The sequence below is a fragment of the Ips typographus genome, linkage group LG4, assembly GCF_016097725.1.
Source record: "Ips typographus isolate SLU linkage group LG4, UJ_Ityp_2.0, whole genome shotgun sequence".
NCBI lineage: Eukaryota > Metazoa > Arthropoda > Insecta > Coleoptera > Curculionidae > Ips > Ips typographus.
The window spans coordinates 8,816,265-8,835,175 of NC_138425.1; the positions used below are offsets into that span (position 1 = coordinate 8,816,265).

Below are 18,911 nucleotides of genomic sequence, written 5' to 3' on the forward strand. Positions count from 1 at the left end.
GAATGTATACAATTTTATTGACAGTGTTTATTGACACAAAAATTGAACTTAATCGAACCTTAATGTGCTTCAAAAGCATAACTGATTAATAGAATCTACACTTTGAAACTGATGCGATCTCAGGTGAAGACCTCACCCTCACTAAACCTTGAGGGGAACTCGTAGTGCCTCGAGATGACGCGCTTGAAACTTGAAAAAGCGTCAATTTCGAACTTGGCTTCTCAGTCACTTTCTTCAAATTTCCGTCCAAAACTTTCCCTTCAAGGCTGGGAATTTGTGTGCGACTGGTTGGAGAACGAGCGTCATCAAAATCACTCAACAGCTTGATTTCTGGAATCCCAGGTTGTTCGTAACGCTCAAATATTTTCCGAATTTCCTCTTTTGGGGTTTGACTAGTGGATGGTTTGTTCGAATAGTCTTTTTCCGGACGTTCATCTTTAATTCGGACTTTTTTGTGTTCTTTTCCTGGCGATCTTTTAGGCCTGCAACTTTCGTGTTTAATGTATTTGAGTCTACTGTTTGTTTCACTTTTCGTTTTGTCGAGTTTCATTTTTTCAAACTTCAAATGTAGATTATCCACTTCCAATTGGAGACAGAGATTTTCATAGACCAGGCAGCTGTTTTGCTTAACTAACTAGAATAAGTGTGTAATTAGGTTGTATTTCTTATAAGCTGCAAAGGTATGGACAAATTAATATATTTGTTTTAACTCTTAATTCCATTGTCCAATAGGTTTTTTGTATTACTTAAATTACCCTGTTATGTAAGTATGTCAATAAAATAACTGATAAAACGAAATTAAGTCAACAATACTACACAAAAACTTGTCCCATATCTTTGCAATTATCTGCGCCACCTTACATGCAAATACTTTTTGCTGCTACCCGAAATTGGGGTACCCAACTTCTCCTGGATCAAATCGTTTAACTCTTGCGCTAGTTCGTGAATTTTAGTTTTATAATCGTTGACCAGCTTTTCGTGCTCTAGCTGCATCGTCTTCAGTTCAGTTTTCAGACAGGTTTTAGTGTTTTTCATTCTTAAAAACTTAATGCTTAAATTATAATTCGCTTCTAACGTTTGATTTAGCGTCTGTTTGATTTTTTCCATTTCTTTTTTGTAATTCTCCGCCGGTAGATCCTTTTTGCTGCTTGTGTTACTTAACGTTTGTTTCAGTTTTTTAAACTGGTTCATTTCTTGGCAGTATAGCTCTTTTTCTTTGTAGTAGAATTGACGTTCTTCTTCTAGTTGCTGTAGCAAATTCTTATTAGACCTTTGTTGCTTTAGTAATTCCATTGTGATTTTTTCTTTTTCTCTAGCTACTTTAGCTATGGCTACCTACAATAATTAATCTTACATATAATTTGGGTTGTTGATATAGTAGATTTATCTAACTTCTTTCTTTTCAGTGTCTTGCTGTAGTGTGCTAATAGCGGTTTTCAAGTGCTGAATTTGATCTTTCAACGCCTTGATTTCGTGCGATAATTCTGCGTGTTCAGTCATCAAGTCCTTTTTCTTGGTCGGCTTACCTTCATGTAACGATGACGATTGCGAAAGCTCGGAAGATTTCGACAACACTCTTCTGCAATCACGAAGACATTTTAAAATGATTTTCAAATTGTTTACTTTTTGTTACCTAACTAGATTGTTGGGGGCTTTAAGGATTTTTTTCATCTAAATTTTTGTTTCTATTTTCTCTTAGTTCTAGCTTTATTATTGACTCGTTAATGTCAATACTTTAAATTTTGACAATGGTGTTTTCTGTGACGTTTAATTAACCTACAGATATGACTTTTCAGGTGGTTGACATAATAATGTACAAGGTGTTACTACAATAAGTGTATTGAGTGTCACAGTACAATAATTTAGTTAGTAGTTAGTAGTACTACGGTTTGGACTTGCTTTCGTTTTTCCAAGTAAGTGTTACAAACAAGTTCCACAGCAAAAATCACTAAACTTAAAATCACCCCTACTAAGAATACTTCAACAGCAAAATAACATTCAATAATGCCTACACTAACAAAAATCGAGTTTCTCCCAATACACTTGGGTAATTTCGAAAATTTTCTCCTAGCTTCTCTGGAATGAAGTCCAGTTTCGAATAGTCTGTGAAATCTGGAAGCAAAAACCGTTACCCTCTATTTAGTATATTACACAACAAACCGACCCAATAAGGAGATACTCTGTAAAAGTAGAGTTAACTGGACAGGAAATGTACGGAACATCTTCCTTGTAAATGCTTTCTATAACTCTTACAGCACACATTTCTTCATTAGTGAACGTAGCCAAAATTACATCGGTTGCTGTAGTATATTCGACGTGTAAGGCAAAATACGATTGTTTGACTAATTTCAGTCCCTCAGCAGTTGAATAGAAAACTGGATGCTTGTTTTTTGACATTATTTTGGTTTCGTAGATTAGCTTACGCCAAGCTTCGTTAGCTCTATTGTTAGGATTCTAAAAATTGTTTCTGTTTATGAATTGACATTTTCTGAAACACACTTACGCTAAAGTAGTATTTATTGTAAGGAGCTTCCTCCACTCCCATATCGATTTTTGAATAATACAAATCCTTGTAGTTATTCAAATTGTTTGCTGTTGATTGTAGCAAAATTACAATCCTGGCACAAAAGGCATTGTAGATGTAAACGAAACCTACCAAAAGGCTCAGTGTCGCTATTTTAGCTGCTGTGCTTCGAGGCTTAAAAGAATAACTTATCTGACATACAACCCCAATCTATAACAGTGTTATATTCAGTTAAGCCCTTAAATTTATAAAAGTCTCAAAAAACGTACTTGCATCAGAACGATATCCAAAAAATCAGGTGCGTTCTCTTCATACATCTCTCTTTCAGCAATAAAAGCGGGATTGTCAATTTCCCATTTAATGGTAATCCAAATTACCAAACAGCACAAAACCAACACAGCGGCACACCCAATCCAAACTTTCCCATCGAATGGCAAAGCGAATAAATTACTGGAATATGGTAATGGTGGAGCTCTAAACACGAATTTGATTTTCATCTCTTTGGTTGTGCTAACCAGGAATTTAAAGTACTTTAACCGTTCTGTAGGGGTAAATTGAACTGTCCCTGAAATTTGTTAGTAGTTTTAGTAGGTAATGTATACATAGAGTAATAGAACCAGCAGCGTCAGCTCTATCATGACACAAATCTCCTAACATCCCTTTGTAGTACAATTTTTCCGGATGAAACTGCATGCCCCATTCTTTTCTCAAAACTTTTTCGTGGGTCATATTCCAAATATCAACCAAATGCTCATAGAGTAGGTAGTTTATTTTTGTAGGTTTGTCAATGTGCTTTTCTCTGAAACATCCAGGTCAGTATTATCATTTTTCTTATGTTTACAACTGACCGATTATTCAGCAAACTCTCATGTTGGAAACTATCGTTATTAGTAACAACGTAAGACACTCTGAGAGGCATTTTAAAGAAGTTGGTTCGGTTTTTTATTAAGTTTAGTTGGTCGAAGAAGATGAATCCCGTACTCATTGACCACTCAGCTACTGTGCTAACCTCGTATTCTGCAGAGTTTTTCAGTTTGTATAAAGTTTCAACTGATAAGATTCCATCGTTTGAATTCACAACCAAAATATACGTGTTAACTGGAAAGTAGTATCCTTGATTGGTTATTGAAGTGGTATTACTAAATATAAGCCATTTGTTTGGGTATTTTGCTAGACCAGTTTGTAATACCTGGAATTTGCAATGTTTAGTCGAATTATGTAGTAAAAGTCTATTATTAATGGACTTGCATCTTCCATTAGTTCGTGGAAATCTGGACAAGTTGAATCTGCTAGGTAAGTTGGATGGAAACTTTGAGATATAGTAAAGTTCAGTGGTTTTGCGTAGCTGATTCTTAAATTGCTTAAGAGTTTTTGCAAAATGATTCTTTCATCTAAAATTTTAATTAATTTTAAATGCCTATAGATTTATTAAATTCTACAATACTTTTGCTGACAAATGTTTTCTAAGAATACAAACACAACAAATTTTTTTTTTTGTTCAATGATTTGTTTCCCAATGGAAACTTCCGTTTTACATACTACATTATATGTGTAATTATAGTTGCAAGTGGTATAATATATCAGATCCTTTTGTAAAGTTAATTGTTAATTACTACAAGATTCATTAGCTATTCTTCTGCATTGTATCATGGCAAATTAATTACATATGTATGTGATTAATTTGTATGCAAATAAGTGAAACATTGTCATACAAGTGATTTGATAAACATACCGTGGTCCCAACACATGTGGTCTTCGATTATCCCGTGTTTTTCATTACTTTGTCGAAGAAAATCATTTAAAAATGCCACTTTATCAGAAGGTAAAATTGTTTTTTTGGTAGTAGCAACAAAACCAAAAGTAAGGATTATGATACATGTTAACGGTAAATTCATCATGCACGGTTCTGACAAAGCTTCGAATGTTTGAAGAATTTTAAATTATGTAATTGCCCATCCAAGATAGTAATTTCACTCGGTTGTATTACATAGAATTAATTACAGGTTGTACTTTTGTTCAGCCCTCAATAATATTAGGTTAGTAGTAGTAAGGTCATCATATTCTTGGCCTTATGCAAAAATCTAGATAAATCTACAAGTCGTGAGTGACCTATGCAATAAAACGTTCCATTGTTAGTATTTTTACACTGGTCGCACTTTTTCTCAATGTAGTCCTATTTTTGTCATGCCGAACAATTTCAATTAGCTTTCGGCTGGATTCATTATACTTAACAAACCGTATCGTACTTTTTTAATTGTGTTTGTTTAATATGTGCTCATTACCAAACAGCGATGCGGCCATACAAGCGTTACAAAACTGATCATATATTATGAAAAATATCAATATTTGGACCCAATACACAACGGGGTTAGAATAATAATTGTCAAAATCATCCTACAATTCTCTAGTACACTGAAGGTTTATTTATACATGTTTTGTTCTTTTACGTAATCATCATGAATCTTAAATCAAGCAAAACACCGAAAAACACGTTCTTCGTATTATTTCCAGCCTTTAACGAAAGTCATCTAGTTCAATGTCAAATTTTGGAACTTAAACAGTGATTATTACTATTACTACATTATGTTTTAAATATCTTAGGAGTGTAAGGAAGTATTAATGGGTTAATTAAGCGCGAAAAGGCGTCATTCGGACAGGAAAGTCTTTTCGCTATAAAACGTGATTTCCGCCAGTTTTTTTAAGATCATTATAGACTAATTTTAATCCGAGAACTATCATATTATTCCACTAAAGGTAATTTGATCCACCTCAAACGTGTTAAGCCAGTTTTTCTTTATGAATAGTACCAAAAGCTATTGATTTCGGATGTCTTTAATAAAATCATTATTGACATTTGGCCAGAAGATTAATTCACTCTTTAACTTTGGCAATACAATGCTAGCTGACCTTTTCCTTTTAAATTGTAGGTTCAAAAGTAGGACTCTTGCAGTTTGAATTATCTCTAATTATCGGTGAGATATTAAATACTTGTATGATCTTTTGATACACTAATAAACTCAAAAATGTTAGAGTGAAAGTGTTACCTAACAATATAATCACAAATTTTCGATTTTTACGATTGAATTACCATCAGAAATTGTCAATAATTGAACAAACAAGTTCAAGGTCTGTAGGTATTCTCTTAAATTAAGTCAAATAAAGTTGGGGTTAAAACAACGAATGAAGGGTTAATATAGAGTGTATGCATTCTAAAGGAAAAAATGTACTTAAATTTATCGCGTTACCACTTTTCAAGCTATCAAAAAATACCTTAACTTTTTAAACGTATTTTATATTATCTTAGTGACATATGTGTGTAATAAATTAGTGTTGGCCTACTTTTACCTTACATTTTCATTTAGATATCATATAAAACACCAAGCAGCATACATTGTTCTTATAAAAACTCGTTTTCTTTACACGTCTACATTTTGAACAAAAAAAAATATTTCTTTAAAACATTGTGCATATTTAAATTTTATCCAATTTACAGTCAAGACTATAGCCACAATCGGACAAGTCTATAAAAAATAATTTTTTTCTGTCTGTTATATACGACCAAACTGTCATCATTGACCTTAGAGCAACCAAAACCTACACCGGAATAACAAATCGCCCCATCAAATTTCCTTATAAAAACATTCTCTTCGCGCTGCATGGTCAGTCTTTGGCAAGTACCATCGCGGACATGATGGTAGCATTGAACGAGATTTGTTTGGCAGCGGTTCTGGTATACCAAGTGTCGGCTTTGGCCAATCTTGAGGAAGTTTTCGCCTGGAAGGAGTTGTCTTTTGTATGGCCCAGCGAGGATGTTAAAAATGACGTTCTCAAAAGTGGCAGCTATATTCCTGCCAATAATCTTCCTCTAGGAATCGACAGATGGAAGAATAAACTGTTTGTTACTATTCCCAGGTAAGTGTTTTTAGTAAATTGTCAATTTTAATAAAAATGCTATAACATCATAGTTTGTGATTGGTAAAAAAAGCAGCAAGCTGAAAGCTGAAAGCTGCTTTTTTTTCCAAAAAGTCAAAACCTTAAATATAAAACCGAAATTTGGGAGAGTGTTCTAACATATATTTTACAATGTCCTTCAAGTTTAAGACAAAAATTTCATATTAATACCACTTAATGGTTATTATTTTTTAATGTTCATTTTTATTTTATATGCTCAATAAATTTTTAAGTGATATTTGACACTTATTGAAGTGTTTGAATTGGTGATTATATCAATAAATCTCAGCAGTTTACTCACGGATTATATTGAACAATTCGATCCTTAAATCTTTTCTAAGAGGCTTCAAGCTAGAAGTAAGCGAATTTTGTTGGAATCCACAACTTATCGCAAACTTTAAAACTAGTAACGGCCTTCCTTTAGAGTCTTCTTTGCTCGATAAGCTTTCCACTTTTTGTATCGCAAAATTGGAGTTCAATGTGCCAGTAAGGATGTTTTAATTATTATTATCACACTTAACAGGTTAAATGGTTATTAATTGCCCTACTGGCAGCAATCTATTCAAATTAAACGCAATATGACATTGCAGTTAATTGTATAGGTAAAAACTGAATTTTATAACTAATTATTTTTATGTTAGGTGGAAAAGTGGCGGGGCAATCACATTAGGCTACGTACCCCTTGACCAGCCAATCAACAAATCAGCAGCCGTTATTCCATACCCGGACTATAAAACTAACACTGTACCACCTAAAGATGGGGTTAAACCAGGAGATGGAGAGCATATCACTTCAGTTTTTAGGTAATTTTAGTTGCCAGAATTTTAGGTGATGCTAATTGTGAACTTTTAGGGTTGTAGTTGATGTGTGCGATCGTTTATGGGTTGTGGACACTGGTTTGGCAGATATTCTGGGAGAACCTACAGTGTACTCTGATCCGGCTATTTTGATTTACGATTTGAATACCGACAAACTTGTTAGGAAATACACTTTCAAGGAAGATGTAGTTAAACAGGATTCATTCTTTGCTAATATCGTAAGTAGCAATTATCTGCTCTTAATGACATTTATGTGGCAAAATAACAGTTGGTCAGAATAAAATAATCAAACAGGTTCGCGGTCATCATCTGGCCAGTTAAAAAGTTTCACTTTTATTAAATTTAAAAATATTCATCAATAACATCTCTAGAAAGAGATTGGACATTAAAATAAAAATTATAAACCTGTTTTATGCTGCACTTCACTTGATTTATTACTTCTATTGTTCACGCGTCATGAAATTTGCGTGAGCAAGGTATTAGGTAACAACAAGTTCTATGATGCGATATAAATCTAGAATGTTAATGGCAGTCGAAACTCAATTGTCTTCAGTGACTTGGCTAATAAAAATTATTCCCACTTTTAAAGTCATTAGAGTGTTGTAATGGGTTATCTACATTTTTGTTGATATTAGGTTGTGGATGTCAATAAAAACAAATGCGATGAAGCTTTTGCGTACCTGCCGGATCTTGGTAGTTATGCCATGGTGGTTTACTCTTTAAAAGAGAATGACTCTTGGAGATTCAAACACAATTTCTTCCACTTGGACCCTCTTCAAGGGGACTTTAATGTAGGCGGTATCAATTTCCAATGGAAGGATGGCGTTTTTGGCGTTGCTCTTGGGCCCGAAAATCAAGATGGGTTTGTTATATCCCCCTCTATGATTTTACTCCTGGTGTTAACTGAGAATTTTACAGTTACCGTACTGTGTACTTCCATCCCTTGGTCAGTCTAAATGAATTCGCGGTGAATTCTGCAATTTTAAGGAACAAAACTTTGGCCGACGACCCACATATCTATTACGAGTTCAAGGTATGTTGTAAAGGTGTGAACTTTGTATTGTGTGAACTTACCGGATTTTCAGTTGTTGGGCAACAAAGGCGAGAAATCCCAAACGTCTTCTTCAGCTTTGGATGAGCCTACCAACGTTTTGTTCCTCACTCAACTAAACAAAGATGGAGTCGCTTGTTGGAACACCAAAAAGGATTTAAAACCTGAAAATGTTGCTTTAATAGCCAGAGACTCTCAAAGACTTATTTTCACTAACGACATCAGGGTATGTTTGACAAAGAACTCTTTAAAACTCCTAAGAGACAGTTCCCACCACTATTTTGCTTTTTCTAGATTGACCAAGACAGATACTTGTGGATGATCTCAAATAAGATGCCTCAATACATGTACCATGGACTGAACTCTAACGAAATCAACTACAGAATTTTTAGAGTTAAGGTAGACGACGCCATTGCCGGTACCCCCTGTGCTGCTTAAAACTCGGAGAAGGACGTGTTTGCCATAGTTCATTTAAGATAAGTCACTGTATTATTAAAATTTAAGCTTTTACGCTATTCGTTATTGTTTTATTGCTTCATATGACTCTGTAGGAAGTAATTTGGGGTATTCGTGAATGGATATTTCGTTCAAATTAAAGCACTGATTTTTTAAAATTGCTGTTTTGTTTTAGCTTTAGCATGCAAGAATATATTTTTAGAACCATTTTAAGAACTTTTTTATAATAATAAAAGTGATGCATTTTTAGCTCTTGTTTTACCTTTTGTCATGTTTAGCTTGACAAACTTTAAATAATGTGGCAATAAAAATGAAACGAAAGTGCATAGTTTAGTATTCATATCAGTTTATCACTTTTCTCTAAAAATAAGCAATGGCGGAGAATATGGAGATCCACTTTTAGAGGCCAAAAGAGGCTTTGTATACATTCAACGTTCATGTTTTGACTATATAAAATCCATGTAAAGTTCCAACTTACAATATACCTATATAAACCTGAAAGTTACAGATTTTTTTTCTCACTTTTTATGACAGTGTTCCACTCCACTAAATATATTAGAAACACCATTCTTCCATAAATTTTGTGCAGTACTTTGGTACAGGCGCATTTTTGAACTAATTCCAGCTTCATTCATAATCGACTCATCATAGCTCAACTTCTAATGAGTCGTTTGCGGCAAATCACATCTCTTTTATTTCTTGGTCTATTTCAAAAAGCAATTAAAATTATACTTTCAAATTACACGTTTGTTTTTAGAAGACATAATAATTTGTCGTATATTTACCTCAAAGTTAACAATCTGTTAAGCTCAATAACATAATGTTTGTATAGTAGCTAACTGTGATTTAAATCAATATATCAATAAGCTTTCCTTAACAAAATTTAAGCAATTTACCAGTTTTACGCTTTATGGCATATTATTCCCATACTTTTAGTTAATATTTTGCTGATTGAAAACATAATAAACATTCCGTTCTCTAATTAGCGTTTTTGGTTAAACCCAACTGTCCAAAACCTAATTATATAATAACCTTTACATTGCGTGTTCAAACATTACAATAATGCGCTTATTGAAGTTCAAAATTCACGTTATTATGGCAATTTTTGATTTAAGCGAAACCACTTCAATAATCCAATTATTTGTTTCATATAGTTCCTGTCATTATATCCACTATTCTGTTTAGGTCACACAAATGGACTGAGTTTGAATAATTATCATATTAAAGTCTTTGTATTAGTAGATTATATGGTTGCTGTTTAATCAAGCAAAACACTCACAAAAAAGCAGTTTTTCAGCTCTACACATTATTCCTAATAATGAAAGTCATCTAGTTCAATGTCATGGCTGGAAGCCGAATTTAAAGGAAACCGAAAAAACGGACGAAATGTAAACTGGTTTTGCAAGACAATCAAAATATCAAGTAAATACTAGTTATTTCATTATATCGCTTAACTGTGTAAAATCTATGAGAATATTCACTTATTATAGGCTGTGCAAAGTTTAAGAATGTAATTTCTTAAAGAGCTTTTGTTAATAACTGCATGTTTATTATTGCTTAGTCTCAAACTAATTTAAAAATTTGAAATATGTGTGCTTTGTAGTACAGTAGAGTGCGTGTTACGTATTATCATCAAATTATATTTAACTGCCTATCGAATTACCATAACAAATCGTCAATTACAAGTTCAAGGCTAGGTTCTATTCTTGTGTTTTTCCTTCATTGATGAATTTGTTGATTAAACAAATAGAACAGTACTTGTGCAATTTTTGGTTTTTGCTAGATTTTATATTTAGGCATCCTCATCTGCTTCTTTATATAAAAAATTCTCAGTGTTAATGGCACACATTTGTACATTATCCGCTTTACAGTCAAAGCTCTTTTTTACCACAAATTTAGTAGCAAAAAATGGCCTAGACAAAACAAGCCTTTTCGTTATCGGTTTTCAATCAACTGTCATTATTATATTGACCCTATAACAAAAAAATCCACTACAAGTCCTTATAAAGGCGTTCACTTCGCACTGCTCGGCTAGTTTTTAGCAGAGACCATCAGGACTAATAAGATGTTAGTAATATCGAAACTGGTGTGTTTGGTAGCAGTGTTAGTATATCAAGTGTCGGCGTTGGCCAACCTTGAGGAAGTTTTCGCCTGGAAGGAACTGTCTTTTGTGTGGCCCAACGAAGATGTTAAAAATAACGCAATTCGAACTGGCAGCTACAATCCAGCCGACAGTTTTCCTTTGGGAATGAGTGTATGGAGAAATAAGTTGTTTCTTACTTTTCCCAGGTAAGTTGATTAGAAAATGTTTTTCATTCAAGTAAAACATCAACACATTATGATTTATAAAAGGTGGAAGAGAGGTGCAAATGCCGCACCCACACTAGGTTACGTGCCCCTTGATCAGCCAATCAACAAAACAGCATCCATAATTCCTTATCCAAACTTCAAAGCCAATACTCTACCCTGCAGAAATGGGGCCAGACACCAAGATGAAGAGCATATCATCTCAGTTATTAGGTAATATAAATAATCTGATCAATTTGTTGATAATTGTTAATCTGTATAGGGTTGCAATTGATGCTTGCGACCGTTTATGGTTCGTGGACGTCGGTTTCACAGACTTTTTAACAGAAAACGGACCTTCTCTAGGTGGTACTATGTATGCCAGACCGACTCTTTATATCTATGATTTGAAGACTGATACGCTTCTTAGAAAGTATGTTTTTGACCAGGAAATTGCCAGACAAGATTCGTTTTTCGCCAACATTGTAAGTAGATACTCTTACACAAAAAAATGTTTATTACAGATACATTTTAGGTTTTGGATGTAAATAAAAACAGATGTGAAGACGCTTTTGCTTATATTCCGGATCTTGGTAGTTTTGCTATGGTAGTTTACTCTTTAAGAGAAAATGATTCATGGAGATTCAAGCATCACTTCTTCCACATCGACCCTCTTCAAGGAGACTTTAATATTGGCGGCGTCAATTTCCAATGGTTGGATGGTCTTATTGGCGTTGCTCTAGGTCCGGAATGTCCAAATGGGTTGGTTTGACGATCATTATATTTAAGTTGATGTTACTCGAACATTTTTTTAGGTTCCGCACTGTATACTTCCACCCCATGGTCAGTCTAAACGAATTCTCCGTCAGTTCTTCAGTTTTAAGGAACAGGTCTTTGGCCGATGATCCTAACACTTTTTATGAGTTCAAGGTGTGTTTATAGTTACTTTTTACTTGCAGTTTATCAGTGATTTTCCAGTTGTTGGGCACTAAAGGAGAAAAAACCCAGTCAACTGCAGCAGTGGTGGATGCACCAACTAGAGTACTATTCTTCACTCAATTAAGTAGAGATGGAGTGGCTTGCTGGAATACCAGAAAGACTTTGAAACCAGAAAATGTCGCTTTAGTGGCCACGGATTCGGAAAAACTGATTTTCACCAATGACATCAGGGTAAGGAAAATTCATTGCAATTTGAATTTTCAGCAATATAACATTGGGTTTCAGCTGGATGAAGATAGGTACTTGTGGATGATTTCAAACAAGATGCCTCAGTTTATGTATCGTTCTTTAAATCCAAACGAAATCAACTTTAGGATTTACAGAGTTAAGGTGGACGATGCTATTGCTGGTACACGGTGTGCTGCTTGAAATAGTATAAAATACTCGAGCAAAATGCTCAACTGTACAGGATATTCTATTTAAGAGCTTAAATAAAACTTAAATGTACCATCAGTGTAAAAAAAAACTTTATGTTTACACCTATAACAAAGACGTCGTGTTGTATAACTTAACATAATTACTAATGTTGGTGCTTAATTTTGCATTCACTTTCATGCTAAACTACATTTTTACCACGTAGAATTTTTCAGGCAACAGTATGAACAATGTAAAAAAATTGTTGTCATCGCATGTTATTATAATGCATAATTTTTTTGCTGTATAAAGGGCAATTGCCTATGGTGCATGGTTATGGAAAGATTATAGTAAAATTTCTGCTAGTTTAAATGGTCCAATTATAATAGACTATTTCCTGCAGTGTTCCTAAGATAAGTTCACCACAAATCTCATCTCCATGATTAGTTACATTCAAACACTCTTCCGGTATAAACATAATGGGAATAAATTTATTTGTCGTATCTCATATAAAAACAATCTCTTAGCGCCGATCGACTATAGTCTTTACCTGCAAGATGTTGGTGTTAAACCAAGTGTGTTTAATAGCGGTGTTATTGGTATACCAAGTGGCGGCTTTGGCCAACCTTGAGGAAGTTTTCGCCTGGAAAGATTTGTCTTTCGTTTGGCCCAATGAGGATGTTAAAAGTAACGCCATTAAAAGTGGCAACTATGTGCCAGGCAATAGTTTACCGTTGGGGATACACCCGTGGAAAAATAAGATGTTTCTTACTTTTCCCAGGTAAGTGATGTAAATAGAATGTTAGTAGATGGTTAGTAGACTTGTAAAGTAACTTTTTAAAAAAGGTACTCAAAAATTCGTGCTAAAACCTATATGAGATGAGACACCTCATAATTTTACATAGCCTGTTCTGAAATAAAGAATAAATCTAATAATTAGCATAGACAGACTATTAATAGAATGAATAATAATTATTAATTGCTCTACTAGAAAATGTTTAATCATTGCTTTGTTTTTCAGTTAATTTTAAATCAAATTATGCAACCATTTTAAATGATTTGTAGATAATAATAATTAAAAACTCATAATTTACATAAAAAAATATGATCTTGTGCAACAAATTTAAGGTGGAAAAAAGGTGTGCCATTTACACTAGGCTACGTACCTCTTGATCAGCCGATTAACAAATCAGCAGCTGTGATTCCATATCCAGATTATAAAACTAACACTTTACCAGAGAAAAATGGGACTAATGATGGAGAGCATTTTGTATCAGTTATTAGGTATTTTTATTTTGAGTGTTTTACATTTTGTTGGTAATTTTTGGTTTATGGTAGAGTGGCTATTGATGTTTGCGACCGTCTATGGTTTGTCGATACCAATTTAGCGCACATTTTGGGAGAAGGTGGTCTTAGTTGGGAACGTGATGTATATTCAGGATCCATTCTTTACATCTACGATTTGAATACTGACAAACTTCTCAAGAAGTACATTTTAAATGAGAAGGTTACCAGGCCAGACTCTTTCATCGCTAATATTGTATTATCTTTGTCTCTTTGAATTATGAACAAAAAATTTGAATAGAATCATTTTAGGTTTTGGATGTCAATAAAGATAGATGCGATGACGCTTTTGCGTATATTCCAGATCTTGCTACTTTTGCTGTTGTGGTTTACTCTCTTAAAGACAATGATTCTTGGAGATTCAAGCATCACTTCTTCCACATTGATCCTCTTCAAGGAGATTTTAATGTGGGCGGGATCAATTTCCAATGGATCGATGGTATTTTTGGAATGGCTCTAGGACCTGAAGACCAAGATGGGTTAGTTATTAAAACACATTGCCTGTTAATTAAAATAGCATATATTTTCAGTTTTCGTACTGTATACTTTCATCCCTCAGCCAGTCTAAATGAATTTGCAGTCAACTCTGCAATTTTGAAAAACAGAACTTTAGCCGGTAATCCGCATATCTACCACGAATTTAAGGTGTTTTTATAAAGATGTTTGCTCTGTTGTGGAAATTTGATTGTGTGTTTTTAGTTGTTGGGTAATAGAGGAGAGAAATCTCAGTCCACCGCCGAAGTTTTGGATGAAAAAACCAACGTTCTATTCCTCACCCAATTGAACAGGGACGGAGTGGCTTGTTGGAACACTAAAAATGATTTGAAACCCAAAAATGTTCCTCTTATAGCAACAGATGCTGAAAAACTCATCTTTACAAATGACATCAGGGTATGTTATTTTGATAGTATTAAACTTTTCTAATATGTTTGAATTTCAGTTGGATCAAGATAGGTATTTGTGGATGATTTCAAATAAGATGCCTCAGTTTATGTATCGTTCTTTAAATCCGAACGAAACCAACTTTAGGATTTATAAAGTGAAAGTTGATGATGCTATTGCTGGTACTCCTTGCGTTGCTTAAAAAGATACTTAGTTTTAACACAGATGTTTTAACTCTGCCATAATTGATTTATTAGAAATATATTTGTTGGGTTAATAATCTCTTAACTATTTAAAGTAAACTATAAGTTCACTTTTAAGAAAGTAGTTTTTATTTTTTTGTTGACACCTTGTATAAGAATTCTCCATTTCCAGGTCTTACAATTAAAAAAGTACGAATAAAACTTAAAAATTACGATTTGCGTGTATATTCTAGTACATATTATTTACTCTAAGGTACAAAGCGGAGCTGTCAATTGTCATTTCTGATTTTGTGTTGACATTTACGAAAATTAAAGGTGGTCATCCTTTTCTAATACATTATAGTATACCCACTAGAAAGAAATGGTTAAATTATTTTGTGACCAATCACAGGGATTGTAGATTTTGTTGATTCCCGCCTTTTCCATTTGTTTTTGTGTACTGTACTGTTTGTGAGGTTAGGTATTGTGTTATGATTGTTATGTGTTTGTGTTATCAGTTATCTTTTTTGTCCTTGTGAGTATCTGCATCGATTTTTTGTTTAGTAATTTGTGCTCATAAAGTGTAATTGTAGGCTTTAAAATTCAATTATATATTATTATTATTATATCTTTATTATAGTGAATTCCCATCAAAATATTGCCAATATGTCTCAGGACAATCAAGATATTTCCGATGTTCCTGACTACCAGGGCGAAGTAAATGAAGAGGATGTTTTTACAATATTAGTCGCCACAGACATTCATTTAGGTTATGCAGAAAGAGATCCAATTAGATGTAAGTTTACCTTCAAATATTGATTTACATTTCTGATCTGCAAATACAGTCAAACTAATTGAATAAACGTTATTTTGGGCGTTTTGACTAATTAAAAAAGGTTTACATTTATCCTTAATAGTTTGTTGGTTTTGAAAAGTATTCTGTTGATACATTTATGCAGTGTACAATAATACATTGCATACTTTGTTGGACAGTATTGTAGCAATTGTTGAAATAATGAATTCAGTGTTTTTCTGTCATAAGTTTCATTCTGTTAGCTTCAGACTTCCTAGGTCTAGCCAAAACTTGGGTATAAATAATGCTGCTTATAACTGCACACTTTTTGCTGTCCTTCCTAAACTAGTATATTTCATTAGGAGTACAAAATTACGGTTTTTTTTAGTTACCAATTTAGCAAGAGTAATGCAAGCAGGAAAAGCCTGAAAAAATTATGTGCATGTGCACACAAAAACGCGTTTTTTATTACCTCGAATAGAAATGAAAATACAGGGTTTTCAAAGTATAAGAGTAAGTAGTAGTAGTAACATAATCTGAGGTTTAATTTAAAATTTGGCTTTCACATTAATTTTAAGTGCCTGAAAAGTTTCCAAACTGGTTATTGCTTATATGAGTGTTCCATTACAAAATATGGCCATTGATTTAGCAAATACTGTCAGAATTTTAACTGAACTTTTCTTACAGCCAAAGACTCCCTTGAAACATTTGAAGAAGTCTTAAAAATTGCTCAAGAACAATCTGTAGACTTTATCCTACTTGGAGGAGATCTGTTTCATGATACGCGTCCTTCCACTTATTGCCTATCCAAGTGCATTGAACTTCTTAAAAGGTGCCTGGGCCTTTACCAAAAATTATCCAAATACAAATTAAATTTTAAAGGTATTGTCTGGGAGACCGACCAGTCCAAATTGAGTATCTTTCGGATGCTTCACTGGACTTTTCCAGTACCAGCAGTGACGCTGTCAACTATGAAGACCCAAATCTCAATGTTGCCATACCAGTTTTCTCTATACATGGTAACCACGATGATCCTACAGGAGAGGAGCAAGTTTCCGCGTTGAATTTGTTGGCCTCGACGGGATTGGTTAATTATTTTGGTCGGAAGAATGACTTTGAGTCTATTGAGTTAAATCCATTACTGCTGAAAAAGGGTGAATCACGGTTGGCTATTTATGGATTGTCATATGTTAACGATGGGAAATTGAGCAGGTTATTTTTGGAGAAAAAGGTAAACATGCTTGAATGTTGTACAATTTTTATTAAACCTACTAATAAGTGGGGTGCTCGGTGGGGTGTTTTCAATTTTTTGGCTACAAAAACATATACCATATAAGTTAAACTTTTTGCTTAATGCAAAATTGTGGCATTTTTTAAATTTACTTTAGGTAACACTCAAAAAGCCTGACGGTGATAATTGGTTTCACTTGTGCGTTCTGCATCAAAACCGAGCAAATCGGGGTGTGAAAACGTTTATTCCCGACGATTCCTTGCCCGAGTTGTTAGATTTAGCAATTTGGGGCCATGAACACGACTGTCGTATTGTCGAAGAACAGGCAAGCAACGGCGTATACATTTCCCAACCTGGTTTGTTCTTCCTTTTTTCTTCGTTTTCACTGGAATACATTTTGAACCTTAGGAAGCACCATAGCCACCTCGTTATGCGCTGGCGAAGCCATGCAAAAGCACGTAGCCTTGTTGAAAATCAACAAAGATCGGTTCTTTCTGGAACCCATCCCTTTGAAAACGGTACGGCCGTTTATTTTCCGTGAATTCCCGTTAAAGAGCCCAGATCAGTTACGGGATGAGGTCGAAGATTATGGAATAGAAAACGGTGATTCCGACGAAGTAGTGGCGTCTAAGGTGGTGGACGCGGAGATCCAAAAAATGATTAGAGACGCCAAAGAGTTGGGTACAGTTTTTGTTAATGTGTAAACTAGTTCACTACTTTGAGTTGTACAGATTTGGTTGGAAATAAATTGCCATTGATCAGACTCAATGTGATTTATACTAGTGAAAGCCAATGGTTTAACGTTATTCGGTTTGGACAACGTTATATTGGACAGGTAGCCAATGCGGCTGATATGATCAAACTCAAGTTTGGGCTGTCCAGGCCGCGTACGAAAAAAGGCGAAAATTGTGATGATTTGTTAAAGGTGAGTCCAGATTTTCAGTAACACGTAACTGAACAATGAAGTTACTGATTTATTACAGGCTCAAATCGTTTTGCCAAACCGAGTCGAAGATTTAGTTGCAGAATATTTTGAAACTAGCGACAAGAAACTCAGTTGCCTGTCACTGAAGGCACTGAACGAATCTGTAATAAGACTTGTCGACACCAAAGATGAAGATGCACCATTCGAAGTTGTAGAGTAAGAGTAAACAGTCCATTTCATCCACACATTATTAATATTAATTAATTAAAAAAGGTACATTGTAAAAGAAACGCATAAGAAAGTGAAGGAGGCCAACATCGAAATAAGTGAAGTGCAAGATTTCTTGCTGGCAGAAAAAGATCATGACGATGATGTTGCTATAGTAAGATATATTGTACTTTTGATTTTTGACAGGTCATAATTTTTTTCTAATTGTTTTCAGGTGGAAAAGGTGTTGAACGATTCCAGTAGGAAAAAGCAGGTCAATGAAGCTCAAATTGATTCCGTCTCTTCTGATGATGATGCGGTTTCTCCGGTCAAAAATCTTCTTGGAGACACTTCAGTTGCTAGAGGTTCACCTAGCAACAGGCCTGCAAGAGGACCAGGATCACGAGGAGGTAGGCTAAATGTCACATTTATTTCTATAAGCAAAATAACAAAGATGATAAAATATTTAATATTTTGTTGCCCTTATACGCCTTCATGTTAATTGGTCTAGTTTCAAAAATCTAAAGGTTTTATCGTGGTAATGGTCAAAAAAGTAGCTTTCAGCTTGCTGCTTTTTCTAACTATCATCTAGGTTTGTTTTATTATTTTTTTTTTCTTTTATCATTGAACTGGTAATGACAATGTCTCACTTTTCGTTGGTGTAATATATTTTATTTATTTGTAGGTCGTGGATCTAGAGGAAGGAGAAGAAGTGCTGGGAGAACGAAAGCCAACTAGTACAGGTTATTCAATTTCTTATTCACTGCTGATTACATATTTATTATAAAAATATTTTAATAAAAATCTTACGTAACTTTACGTAAGATTTCAGGTTTATTATACATTTATTGTAAATTAATCTTGCAATGCGGAAAAGTAACTTTACCACCACCCCCGAGTAGGAGAAA

At 34.1% G+C, this 18,911-nt stretch overlaps 5 protein-coding genes and 1 long non-coding RNA gene across 9 annotated transcripts; 3 read left to right on the top strand and 3 right to left on the bottom strand.

Annotated features, from left to right (window-relative positions):
- LOC145728023 (uncharacterized) lies at positions 1–1,772 on the bottom strand. Of its 2 annotated transcripts, none has more exons than XM_081977949.1 (4): positions 1,639–1,772; positions 1,393–1,579; positions 862–1,335; positions 1–634 (listed from the first exon to the last, which is right to left on the bottom strand). In XM_081977949.1, the coding sequence occupies exons 2-4, from the start codon at positions 1,498–1,500 to the stop codon at positions 86–88; spliced, it is 1,131 nt and encodes a 376-aa protein (XP_081834075.1). In that variant the 5' UTR covers positions 1,501–1,579; positions 1,639–1,772; the 3' UTR covers positions 1–85. The 2 variants fall into 2 exon arrangements, with proteins under 2 accessions (XP_081834075.1, XP_081834074.1); XM_081977948.1 differs by having other exon boundaries at positions 1,634–1,772.
- Positions 1,773–1,825: 53 nt separating this feature from the next.
- On the bottom strand, positions 1,826–3,649 carry LOC145728018 (ionotropic receptor 75a-like). The gene is made up of 6 exons (XM_081977945.1): positions 3,373–3,649; positions 3,142–3,323; positions 2,794–3,089; positions 2,504–2,734; positions 2,165–2,454; positions 1,826–2,112 (listed from the first exon to the last, which is right to left on the bottom strand). The coding sequence occupies exons 1-6, from the start codon at positions 3,507–3,509 to the stop codon at positions 1,863–1,865; spliced, it is 1,386 nt and encodes a 461-aa protein (XP_081834071.1). The 5' UTR covers positions 3,510–3,649; the 3' UTR covers positions 1,826–1,862.
- A 224-nt stretch (positions 3,650–3,873) lies between these two features.
- LOC145728035 (uncharacterized) lies at positions 3,874–5,439 on the bottom strand. The gene is made up of 2 exons (XR_014177983.1): positions 4,257–5,439; positions 3,874–3,915 (listed from the first exon to the last, which is right to left on the bottom strand). It is a non-coding gene; the product is annotated as an uncharacterized LOC145728035 (long non-coding RNA).
- A 633-nt stretch (positions 5,440–6,072) lies between these two features.
- Positions 6,073–12,551, top strand: LOC145727775 (uncharacterized). The gene is made up of 14 exons (XM_081977598.1): positions 6,073–6,436; positions 7,117–7,278; positions 7,328–7,511; positions 7,929–8,155; positions 8,212–8,326; positions 8,379–8,570; positions 8,639–8,773; positions 10,836–11,089; positions 11,153–11,320; positions 11,370–11,571; positions 11,622–11,848; positions 11,902–12,016; positions 12,065–12,256; positions 12,311–12,551. The coding sequence occupies exons 1-14, from the start codon at positions 6,213–6,215 to the stop codon at positions 12,452–12,454; spliced, it is 2,541 nt and encodes an 846-aa protein (XP_081833724.1). The 5' UTR covers positions 6,073–6,212; the 3' UTR covers positions 12,455–12,551.
- Positions 12,552–12,945: 394 nt separating this feature from the next.
- On the top strand, positions 12,946–14,989 carry LOC145728020 (protein yellow-like). The gene is made up of 7 exons (XM_081977947.1): positions 12,946–13,220; positions 13,568–13,723; positions 13,778–13,979; positions 14,036–14,262; positions 14,314–14,428; positions 14,483–14,674; positions 14,724–14,989. The coding sequence occupies exons 1-7, from the start codon at positions 12,997–12,999 to the stop codon at positions 14,865–14,867; spliced, it is 1,260 nt and encodes a 419-aa protein (XP_081834073.1). The 5' UTR covers positions 12,946–12,996; the 3' UTR covers positions 14,868–14,989.
- Positions 14,990–15,142: 153 nt separating this feature from the next.
- On the top strand, positions 15,143–18,845 carry mre11 (double strand break repair nuclease mre11). 3 transcript variants are annotated; one of them, XM_081977933.1, is made up of 11 exons: positions 15,143–15,436; positions 15,488–15,643; positions 16,328–16,472; positions 16,523–16,871; positions 17,029–17,227; positions 17,280–17,552; positions 17,603–17,796; positions 17,855–18,012; positions 18,070–18,178; positions 18,239–18,413; positions 18,689–18,845. In XM_081977933.1, exons 2-11 carry the CDS (start codon positions 15,514–15,516, stop codon positions 18,739–18,741), a joined length of 1,785 nt encoding a protein of 594 aa, XP_081834059.1. In that variant the 5' UTR covers positions 15,143–15,436; positions 15,488–15,513; the 3' UTR covers positions 18,742–18,845. The 3 variants fall into 3 exon arrangements, with proteins under 3 accessions (XP_081834059.1, XP_081834060.1, XP_081834058.1); XM_081977934.1 differs by having other exon boundaries at positions 15,143–15,430; XM_081977932.1 differs by having other exon boundaries at positions 15,143–15,382.
- Positions 18,846–18,911: the final 66 nt, after the last annotated feature.

Excerpts from the sequence above, each read along its gene's own strand:
- LOC145728023 (XM_081977948.1), bottom strand. The coding sequence starts at position 1,671 with ATGAAAAAAATCCTTAAAGCCCCCAACAATCTAGTTAG. Across the intron at positions 1,580-1,633 it reads GCCCCCAACAATCTAGTTAG|AAGAGTGTTGTCGAAATCTT; the intron begins GTAACAAAAAGT and ends TCGTGATTGCAG. Across the intron at positions 1,336-1,392 it reads AAGACACTGAAAAGAAAGAA|GTAGCCATAGCTAAAGTAGC; the intron begins GTTAGATAAATC and ends TAATTATTGTAG.
- LOC145728018 (XM_081977945.1), bottom strand. The coding sequence starts at position 3,509 with ATGAGTACGGGATTCATCTTCTTCGACCAACTAAACTTAATAAAAAAC. Across the intron at positions 3,090-3,141 it reads TGATAGAGCTGACGCTGCTG|GGACAGTTCAATTTACCCCT; the intron begins GTTCTATTACTC and ends AACAAATTTCAG. Across the intron at positions 2,455-2,503 it reads ACAATAAATACTACTTTAGC|AATCCTAACAATAGAGCTAA; the intron begins GTAAGTGTGTTT and ends AACAATTTTTAG.
- LOC145727775 (XM_081977598.1), top strand. The coding sequence starts at position 6,213 with ATGATGGTAGCATTGAACGAGATTTGTTTGGCAGCGGTTCTGGTATAC. Across the intron at positions 11,090-11,152 it reads TTGTTTCTTACTTTTCCCAG|GTGGAAGAGAGGTGCAAATG; the intron begins GTAAGTTGATTA and ends GATTTATAAAAG. Across the intron at positions 12,017-12,064 it reads ACACTTTTTATGAGTTCAAG|TTGTTGGGCACTAAAGGAGA; the intron begins GTGTGTTTATAG and ends GTGATTTTCCAG.
- LOC145728020 (XM_081977947.1), top strand. The coding sequence starts at position 12,997 with ATGTTGGTGTTAAACCAAGTGTGTTTAATAGCGGTGTTATTGGTATAC. Across the intron at positions 13,221-13,567 it reads ATGTTTCTTACTTTTCCCAG|GTGGAAAAAAGGTGTGCCAT; the intron begins GTAAGTGATGTA and ends AACAAATTTAAG. Across the intron at positions 14,675-14,723 it reads TCTTTACAAATGACATCAGG|TTGGATCAAGATAGGTATTT; the intron begins GTATGTTATTTT and ends TTTGAATTTCAG.
- mre11 (XM_081977933.1), top strand. The coding sequence starts at position 15,514 with ATGTCTCAGGACAATCAAGATATTTCCGATGTTCCTGACTACCAGGGC. Across the intron at positions 16,872-17,028 it reads GGTTATTTTTGGAGAAAAAG|GTAACACTCAAAAAGCCTGA; the intron begins GTAAACATGCTT and ends AATTTACTTTAG. Across the intron at positions 18,179-18,238 it reads ATGACGATGATGTTGCTATA|GTGGAAAAGGTGTTGAACGA; the intron begins GTAAGATATATT and ends AATTGTTTTCAG.